The sequence below is a fragment of the Beta vulgaris genome, chromosome 9 (genome assembly GCF_026745355.1).
Source record: "Beta vulgaris subsp. vulgaris cultivar EL10 chromosome 9, EL10.2, whole genome shotgun sequence".
NCBI classification, from domain to species: Eukaryota; Viridiplantae; Streptophyta; class Magnoliopsida; order Caryophyllales; family Amaranthaceae; genus Beta; species Beta vulgaris.
The window spans coordinates 14,143,015-14,153,513 of NC_079210.1; the positions used below are offsets into that span (position 1 = coordinate 14,143,015).

The window sequence follows — 10,499 nt, forward strand, 5'->3', positions numbered from 1 at the left end:
CTATTGTTGAGTAGTAGTTAAGACTAACTTCATTGTACATGTAGACAATGTTAGAAGTACCTTGGACAATGTTTTGATGGATCCGAGACATAGTTAAATGTGTCAAGGACATAGTGCTGCACCATTTAAGCAATAAAAAAAAGTGTTGCACTATTTTTCGAACCTTTGACCTCAAGGATCAAAGGTGGGATTGAAGCCACTGTTCCAAACCCATTCCTCGTAATTAGGGCAGAGCGTGGTGCGGTTTGGTGCGGTCTGGATCCTAAACCGCACCAAACCGCAATAATACATAAAACAAATAAGAATGTCATTTCCACAAGACCGCATCGAGGCGCCTTTGACCAGAAAATAGGATGTCCTTTATCGTTATTCTCATGCGATGTCAATGACAACGGGAACTGAGTATAATATATATATATATATATATTACATCTTTCTATGTTTTAAAATTTTGGAAAGTAGACTAATAAATTTAAGTTTAAAATTATTTTTAAAAATGCGGTTTGCGGTTTGGTTTGGTTTAAAAAAATCTATAAACCAAACCAAACCGCAAAATTGCGGTTTGGGAAAAATAAAACCCAAACAACACTTTTCAGACCGCAAACCAAACCAAACCGCAAAATTGCGGTCCGATTTGCGGTTTGGACCGCACTCTGCTCAACCGTACTCGTAATAGCTGTATATATGTTTCGCTTGCAGCATTTTCTTGTCTTAATTAACTCTGTCTTATTTACTCATCAAATTAAACGAAGTTTAATAAAAATGACAGGATGTTATACAGATTTAGGGTGCGTTTGATTCGTCTGAAATTTCTAGTAGTGAGTCCTGAACTAAATTTATCTTATCTGATCTGAAATTTTCTTATCTTATCTCATCTGATCTGAATATCTCTTATCTTGTCTGATTTTTTCTTATCTGATCTGTTCTGATCTGAATTTTCTTAAAATAAGCATGGGAGTGCTTATTTAAGTTTAATCAAACGCACCTTTAGTTGCTCATTTTAAATTAAAATCTGATTTACAAGTCTCACAAATTAATTAGTCTCACATTTACAAGTGTTAATATCTGATTATCAGAATTGAGAATCAGATATCTGATTCAAATGGTGAGGCTCACATTTGCAACTCTTAATATCTGATTCTTGGGACAGCAGAAAAGTTTCTTTTCGTTCCTTTCTTGCCAAAAAAAAAAGTCTTCTTTAATATCTTACTTAATTAATTGCGGCAAGATTCATTGACATTAAGATATGCACCATGATTCAACAAGTTTATTTCACTAATGACTACATTAAAACCTGTAGCAATCACTACTTACGCATTGGATACAGATTATTAACAATATCCACACTCATGACTCATAGAATTACAACTTCGAATCCGCATATAGGGAAACATTGGCTACAAATTATGACCACTATCAACACTCATAGAATTACAAATTACAAATTACAAATCTGCATGTAAGGAAACTTATTATGCATAAAAGATGCCTGTTCTATTGTAGACAATGTTGTTACACATTTCACAGTTATTTCTCATAATCAGCTGCTACATCAGGAGATTGACCATCAATTTGTCACACATCACAGTCACTGTCTTCGCCCGAAGAACAATCAGCATCACGAGCATCAAGCGGATGCTCCTCACCATAAGCTACATCGATTACCTGTTTTCACAAGCAAAATTTCCAAAAATCAGGCGACTTGAAAGACTTAAATCATCTGTGGCCTTGGTTCACTTAACCAGAAATCAGAAAATTCTTTAGCTGAAACAACTATCTGCTACTTGGATCACATAATCATGGGACTTTAATAAGAAAGCAATAACAATTTTAAAAATGAATAGTTCCAATATCAGATTACTTGGATGAATGAAAGTGAGAAAACTAACCCCAAGACAACCAAAATCACCATCATCATTAGGCCTATCGGCTTTGCAGGCCTTCCTGATCTCGACATCGTTCCACGCCTTAACACGAGGACGTTTTCCCCAATGCACTCCATTTTGCTTCAAGCGATCAAGATATAAAATCAAAAAAAAAAAAAATCAAAAATCAGAATTAATAAAATACGCAAGTCACAGGAAGAACACCACAACAGTACCAGCCTTACCACTACAAACAAGGTGCAACCACCACAACCACCGGCAAATCCTTCTGAATAAAAGCGATCACCGAAAGGCTTTGCACTAGCCATCAGCCTTTCCAAAACTAAAGGACACCAATTGAACTTGCGTGGGGATGAAGCACATGCCAAAGCCGGCAGCAGTTCCTTAGGAAAACGGCTACAATGGGTTGGACACAAAACCATGTCAAGAGCAACCAACAAGAACAACATCTTAAACTCAACAATTTTATCGTCGTCAAACTTAGACTGCAGCCTCTCAACCACTGCTTGTGTCACAGGAAGCCCTCTTCGCATAACAACTTTACCAGAACGACTATCAACATTGCTTCAAACTTGACCATATTTCCATTACCTTACTATAGTCTTCCACCGATTGGAACAATGAAGGGATTGGACTGACACCCTTCGGCAAACCCAATACCCATCTTACTTGGTTGCATGAGAACCTAAAAGACAAACCCAAAAGTTCAACGTTGCAAATAACATTTGGACCCTTTCAAATTTTAAACAAAAATTATATTCAGAGAAAACAAACACCAGAAGAAACACAAAGAAACAAGAATCTCAAGTTACAAACACATCGAAGTTACAAGTTTGTGCACACAACCTTTCGCAGCAAATGTTCCTGACCCGTAAAACATGTCCAAGCGCTTTAACAACAGCGCCCTTGGTGGATGAGGAGTCCTAAAAATTCAGAGTCCATTCAGATCAATCAGTTTATACCCGAAGCACCCACAACATTGTCACTAACAAGTTTCCTTTTCACACTACTTGTCATGTTCTGCATGCGATACTCCTTGACCAACATTGCTTGACTAGGCTTCGGTTGATGATTTGCATGCTCCAATACAACTTTCCTTATTTGCCAATTACGTGCCTCGTTCCAACTAGCATAAATCATTGCCGTGCAGCCAACTTTCTTGGACAACCTCCTTCTAGGGTTCCCCAACTGAGATAAGTCATCTAAATCTTGTTGATGCTTTGCTTTCCATTTAGACTTCTTATTAGGCTTCATGTCTGGATAACCATAGCATTCACATCGCCATGTTGATGAACGCCTTTCACCAGCAGCAGTATATGCTCCCTGGACTATTGTAACACCAAAACCCATTGCCTTCGCATAACGCTTATAAAACTCCCCTACCTCAGTCATTGAACTGAAAACCAAATCCACTTTGGGCTCATAAACTACTCTCTCATCCTCATTATCACCCTCATTGTCAACCACTGGATCACCATGTCCAGAACCTTTCTGACCATCATTTTTCTCACTACATGGAGGGGGTATAACAAATTCTGCAAAAACAATATCCAGTGCAGTACCCCCATGTATTAGCAAACAACAATCAACTTCCAATCACAAAAATAAAGAATACAGAATGCAGATATTAACTCAAGCAAGAATAACAGAATTTAACCAGCTAGTGCTACATCAATTTAATAAACTACTCTTACTAAATAAAAAAATTGATAAACTAGATGATAACATAAATTACTAATTGTTAATCAATTGGACTCTAAAAACTCAGAAAATTCAAGAACATTATATTACTTAGGTGCGAAATGAAATCAAATTGAAGGCAATATCATCAATTTCATCACAAACAAACAAATGGGTTTTTAAAAAAAAGTGAAAGATAAACATAATACTGACCACATTCCGATTACAAGCGTGAACTTTGTCGAAGAATGGAGTGAGGTCAGATGGGTCAAATTCTGAGTTTCCAATTTGAATAACATAAAGTAGCACTATAAATTGACAACATAAAGTACCAATAAAAATTGACTCTATAGATATATTACTTAGGAGCGAAATCAAATCGGCACAAAACCCTAATTTCCGCACAGAACCTCAACAAATGCCAATTTATAAATTGACGATTAAAATGAGTCATAATTCTATGTAATCAAAGACAAGTAGATCCTAACATAACCAATAAATGAAAATTAATTAACTAAACAATAAAAGCATACTATATCAAAACTACCAGAAATTTAAGTGAAGAAGAAACGAGCAAAACAAAATTGTAAAAAAAAAATTTAATTTCATAGACAAAAGTACCGGAAGATGTTTCGTCGTCGACACCATTGCAGGCCATCGCAGAGTTTACTGAGGAAGGAGAAAGAGCAACTCAGTTCTCACACTAGTTGAAATGCATTGACGGCTCGTTTGGTAGTCGTTAATAAATTACGGTAATGGGAATGAATTTTAAGTGTAATTTTATTAGGGAAGCACCCTTAAAATCTCTATAAGGAACCATTTTTTCTCCATGGGCAAACAATCTCACCCCTAAACTTGTGTTTTTGTCTCCAAGGGGAAGCAATCAATGGTGCATGCATCGAGTTAGTGCAATGAGGACTTTAAGACGGTAATGGACAATCAAATCCCTATCAAATGAGGAACCAAGCAAGTTTCTACCTCTTTCGAGACTTCACGAGATCGTGGGCGTTTGAGGGTCCAATCACTCTATGGCTATTCATCACTTGCTCCATCCAAAGGCAACCCTCCCCAATTTCAAGCTCCCTAACCAAGAGGCGTCTCAAAGCCATAGTTAAGGCTCAAGAAAGAAGAGATTTCCATGTAGCTCATACACTAGCACAATGCACATCAAATGAGGGCTCACGACCCCCTCCACCTATGCGACTCAACTCCCTAGGGTCAAGAGGACTTTTGGGTTGTAATGTAAGGCTAGGGTAGCGGTAGGGGAACATCAAATTTGGGATGTGGTGGTAAATCCTAAGCGAAGCATTGACATGGTACAAACACTCAACTCATAATGAACTCACCAAATAACCAACATTTACATTCACAACTTCTCCCCCCAACTTACTCAAGCTTATACATTGCAACACACTTTATTTATATACAAACTACACTTTTTGGAATTTTTGAGACTTTTTCCTTTTTTTTTTCTTTTTTTTTTTTAACTTTACAACACACTTGAGTAAGTGGGTTCGCTAATGCCCAACTTTCAAGCTTATTTCGCTTCTAACCATCCCAACTCTATACAATTAAGCTCATATATACATACAAGCCACAAGTCAAATGCTTCACTAACACTAGAGGTGAAAGCACAAAAAAACAAAGGTCAAAGTCTTGTAATGTGGTAAGAAAGGAATGGGAAGCTCGAGGGGTTCCAAAAGGGGCAAATGTAAACCAAAAATACAAAAGTGTAAAGAAAAATTATGTATCCTAGAAAAGAAAAATAAATTAAGTCAAATGAATGCCTCCGTCCTCCCCTAGAGTAGCTCGGTCAAGATCTCGGAAAGTCGTGAGCTAAATGGAATAGTGCATGCAAAGTGCTAGGTCCCTCATCAATGTGTTTGCATTTATGTGCTTAAGGGGATCTAATGGACGCACTCTCCTCACATGGGTGAATTTTTCAATCAAAAGCCTCAAGGAAGGGCTTGCCATCCTCAATTGGGCTACACCCGGTTCGGCCTAAAAGGCTCGCCAAAGTAAAGACCCAATGAGCAAGCAAATCCTTGCCAAGAATGCTACATCTCATGCCCAATTCCCCCCATCAAGGTAGTCAACATCCAAACTCACGTCCCTAGTCCTCTAACTCGAAACACCAAGATCAAAACAACTCAAGATCGCCTTGGCAAGGCATATATCACAAAATCCTCCCATGCTCAAGTCACGAGGACAGCTAGCCAACCAAACATGCAACACAAAAATATATATACAAGAGCCAAATATATACAACTAGAAGGAATATACAAAGGAGAGTTGGAAAGATCTCACCAAGCAATCTTCTAACAAGAGTTTGACCATATAACACCTCATAATCCGCAAATCCTCTCGCTATCAAACCTGCAAGAGTGAGAAAACAACCAACTCCAAAAGAAAAGAGCTGAGAAGAAAACAGAAATTAAAGTAAAAGAAAATAATTTTGGATTTTTCAATTTTTCAATTTTTCAATTTTTTTGGTTTTTTCAAAACAAAGGACAAAGGTCCTTCACGCCCCTCCAACTTGAATGAAGCATTGTCCTCAATGCTTTAAACAAGTGTGAAAGGGTGGGAAAGGAGGGAAAAAGAAAGAAAAAGAGCTATGTACAAGAAAGTGAGGTGTTTTCTAGTAAATAACACCTCAACGATCTCAATAGTTTGTCATATGCACTAGCACACGACTCAAGAAGCATCACATAAGCAAGAGTTAAAAGAGAAGTTTGCACAAAGTGTAAAAAGACTCTATGCCTACATGAAGAAAAAGGTAAGAAAAAAGAAAAAGGAATATTAAGAAAGTAAGAAGAAGAAGAAGAATCATTGTCATCACTAAACAATTTTGCACCATCTTTGAGGGGTAAGAGAAGGAAGAGGCTCTTGGAGTGGTGGTGAGACGATAAAATATGGAAGAGAAATTGGGTAAGAAGGCACTAGATAAGCCACCTCCTTGGAAAAGGGATATGAGAAGAGAGAGTAGCACAACTTTTTGTACTAGACAATTCACTCTCATCACAAGAAATTATAGCATTGGCTCTTTCATCTAGAACTTCTTCTTCCAAGGGTTTCTTTGGCTACTAATAACAGCTAACCTATGAGCCACTCTATTTCCACTCCTAACAAAAGAAAAATAAAAGAAATTACGTTGAGCTCCTAATTTTATAATATCTCGAGCAACAATTCTGAACATAGATCGATCAATGCATCCTTTTTGAAGCGCGTGGACAAGGTGAATGCTATCAGATTCAGCTATTAACCTCCTAATGCCAGACTCTCATGCAACCTTAATTAGTTCCCTCATAGCTATAGCCTCTGCTATGCCAACATCAAGTGCCACATCGAAAACCTGACTTAATGCGAGTAGTGCCTCACCTTCACTATCACGTATCACACCTCCAATACTTGTTCGTCCTTCACTGAATATAGCTGCGTCACTATTGGCCTTGAATAGGCCGCTTGCAGAAGGCTGCCAAACCATTACAAAAGAATGATTTCCGTCGCTTTGAACTTGTAATTTTTCATTAGCTTTATGCAATTCCCCCACTATGCCCATTGCTCGAAGAATAATAGGAGACGAGTGAGATCTTTTTGACTCAAAAATCCATTTGTTTCGTGCGAGCAAAATCTGCCAGGACATGCTTCGGAATATATTCCTCCAATCTCGATTAGCATACCGATGAGCAAGATTGCCAATCCATTCCTATGTGTTCATATTTTCGATTTCGTTGACTTCAAGCCTTAAAGAGGAAGATTGCCACAACATACTAGCCTCCTTGCACTGGAAAAAAGCATGTTTAATAGTTTCCAGTTGTTCACCGCATTTAGGACAGATAATATCAAGGTTCATCCCCCTACTGCACAAGAGAGCACGTACAGGAAGAGCATTGTCTATCAATTTCTAGCCAAAGAGTTTAATCTTTGGTGGAAGCTCGTTGTCCCAAAGCCTTTTCTAGATTAAGTCTCCTTGAGACTTTGACGTTGATGGTCTATCTTTATTCATGCTCTGCATAGCCAAGTAGTACGCACTTCGAACCGCAAAAGTTCCGTTCTTATTGTGTGTGCATGTCCATGTATCCTCAAAAGGGAATTAAGAGATGATTTCAGCTATTATGGCTTGGATTTCCCGTTAACTAAAGAGAGTTGCCAATAAATCCGTATTCCACTTTCCTTCTTGAACAAGATCACGAGCCAGAATTGGGTACGACTGCTCTTCTAAATTATTTTTGGACATTAATTTGAAATTCGGAAGTCTAGCTACCCATGGGTCGTTCCATATATCGATGCTACAACCATTACCAAACAAATGTCTTGCTCCTTTCGCCACAATACTAACCGAACAAATGGACTTCCAAGTGAAACTAGCAACCGGGTTTACTCTAGCATTAAAAACGAGGTATTTGGAAAATACTTATATTTTAAAACACGATCAACCAAGGATTCCGGTTTTTTGAAAATTCTCGAAAGCTTGTTTTGCGAGCATCGCTTTATTGAAGGCAACAAATTTCGAAAGCCCAATCCTCCTGCTTTCTTTGGAGCATATAACTTTTCCCACCCAACCCAATGGATTTTCTTCTATTCCTCAAAAGAAACCTCTGCACAATGTTTCAATTTCGTTTATGATGCTCAAAGGTAGTAAGAAACATTGCATAGCATATGTCGGGATTGCCTGCACGACAACCTTAATTTAAATTTCTCTTCTAGCCTGCGATAAGTGATGGGTGCTTTGGTGGTCGTTGGGTTCACCGAATCACACCACACAAATACAATTTATAAAGCATATACTACTAACTACACAAGTATAGTGAGCAAGTAAAGGATCGTACCCAAGAGAGGCTAAGATGATTGAGTGAGCTTTTTCCACAAAGTTTGGGGTGTAAAACGAGCTTTGAATTTGAAAATTGCTAAACTAGAAGTAAAGCTAGGAAAATAAAGGTTTGAATTCAACAAATACAAAACACTTAGGAATGTAGGTTTGCCCAACTATATTTGGATGTGTTATGCCAATCAATTTGATTCTCAATTCAATGTAAGAGGTTATTGTGATCTAAGCCTAAAAATATGGTGGAGTCATCTCCCAAGTCATCCAACCTTCCAAAAACCAAGTTCAAACCAAAGCCCCCTTCAAGTTTTCTCAATGTTTAGTCAAAATACATTAAGCCAATACTCTAAACACCCTTCCTAATCCCTTGCAAAGGAAGTTCAAAGTAACTCTCTCTCTCTCTAATACTTTGGTTGGCCAATCCCAAAGCAAAGCAAGTTGAGAAATCACAATTTAAGAGTAAGAATCATTGTAATGAGTTGATTTTATCATCTTGGCATATTATTGATTATAGTTGGGCTCCCCAACATTCCCAAACAAGTAACTACTCACTAAGCATTGTGGAAAGCATAAAAACAACAAAAATAGCAAGGAAAAACATAAAGGAAGCCATTAAAATCTATTCAAGAACTCAACAAAATAGGGTCTCTAATTAATTGCTCAAAACTAAACCATAATCAATGAAACTACTGCCAAAATGATCACAAAGCAATAAGGAATCAATCTAACAACTATTGAAAGCAAAATCTAAGCAAAAGAGAATACCCACAAAAAGTGTAGAAATCTAAAACTACCAAAAACATGAAGTAAACTTGCATGAAAGTGAAATTAAAGACTAGAAATGGAATTACCTTGATGAGGAGAATCAAAAGAATATAGAGTTTGTAAGAAATGGTTGAGAATTGAGTAAACTAGAGCAATTTGAATCAAGAATTTCTACTTTCTCTCTCCTAAACTATGAAGAACAATGAAAATGAAATTGGGAGAAAACTAAGAAATCAGAAATTGAATCTAAAAACTATTCTAAAACTAATGAAGAACTTGTTTTTCTCTCTCCTAAAATCCTATATATACAACCCAATTACAAGGCTTGCTTATTTACAAAATTGCCATTACAAATTTCCACATGTGCATAAACAAAGCCCAAAAGTAAACAGTCAAAGCAGTCAAGACGAAGTCAACTCGAGCTCGTGTGTCCGTATAGGTGCAGTAAGGGGGCGCGTGTGGCACGCGCGGTCTGCAGGCGAGGCGCGGTCAGGTGGCGCGGCTTGACCCAAGGTGGCGCGCCCGCTCGAATTTGCTTGTGGCATGAGGGACACCCACACGCGGTCTGGACGCGCGAACTGCTCGAGGTGGTGCGGCCTGACCTGAGGTGGCACGTCCGCTCGAAAATGCGTCTTCTTGAGGCGCGGACAGTAAGCGCGTCCGCGCCTTTTTTCCTCTGACTTGGTGCTCAACCTCTACTCGTCCGCTCCAACTTCGAACGGCCATAACTTCTTGTTCGATGCTCGGAATGCAGCGTATAATATACTGTTGGAAAGCTCTATGAGTCTACTTTCCAATGCAAAAAGTTTCAACTACAAATTCAAAGTGTGCAGAAAGATATGGCTCGAATAAGGTCTTAGGGTAAAAGTTAAACCACTTAAAAGCTCAACCCTTTACAAAAATAACCAAACCAAAATGCAACAAGGCAGAACACTAGCACATACACATTATGGCAGCTTATAAACACCAATAATACTAGAAATTGAGTGTAAGAGAATAGAAAAGGAGAGAAACTAAGCTAAAAACCTATAAAAACTACTAAAAACCAACAAAACTCAACTAAACTATACAAAGTGGAAATCTAGCTTGAAAGCTAGTAAAATGATATCGAAAACACACAAATTGGCCAAAATAAGGAAGAAATAAGTGCCTAAATGTGACCACTTTTAGCACTTATCAACTCCCCTCAACTAGGACCTTTGCGCGTCCTCGAACAAAGTAAAACCAAAAGAAAATAAAGATAGGAAGAAAACTATACACTAACTCACTTTCGTAGGAATCACGGTCACTTTTAGCAACTAGTGACAAGCCCTTGAAACCCTCAAATCGCTAAGAAGGACGAA

At 38.0% G+C, this 10,499-nt stretch overlaps 1 protein-coding gene across 3 annotated transcripts; it reads right to left on the reverse strand.

Annotated features, from left to right (window-relative positions):
• Positions 1-1,233: 1,233 nt before the first annotated feature.
• LOC125493381 (uncharacterized) lies at positions 1,234-4,342 on the reverse strand. 3 transcript variants are annotated; one of them, XM_048636671.1, is made up of 5 exons: positions 4,188-4,342; positions 2,733-3,421; positions 2,111-2,571; positions 1,890-2,006; positions 1,234-1,665 (listed from the first exon to the last, which is right to left on the reverse strand). In XM_048636671.1, exons 1-2 carry the CDS (start codon positions 4,222-4,224, stop codon positions 2,838-2,840), a joined length of 621 nt encoding a protein of 206 aa, XP_048492628.1. In that variant the 5' UTR covers positions 4,225-4,342; the 3' UTR covers positions 1,234-1,665; positions 1,890-2,006; positions 2,111-2,571; positions 2,733-2,837. The 3 variants fall into 3 exon arrangements, with proteins under 3 accessions (XP_048492628.1, XP_048492629.1, XP_048492627.1); XM_048636672.1 differs by having other exon boundaries at positions 2,111-2,282; positions 2,478-3,421; XM_048636670.1 differs by having other exon boundaries at positions 2,111-3,421.
• Between the last annotated feature and the right edge of the window lie 6,157 nt (positions 4,343-10,499).

Excerpts from the sequence above, each read along its gene's own strand:
- LOC125493381 (XM_048636671.1), bottom strand. The coding sequence starts at position 4,224 with ATGGCCTGCAATGGTGTCGACGACGAAACATCTTCCG. Across the intron at positions 3,422-4,187 it reads CGACGACGAAACATCTTCCG|AATTTGTTATACCCCCTCCA; the intron begins GTACTTTTGTCT and ends TTGTTTTTGCAG.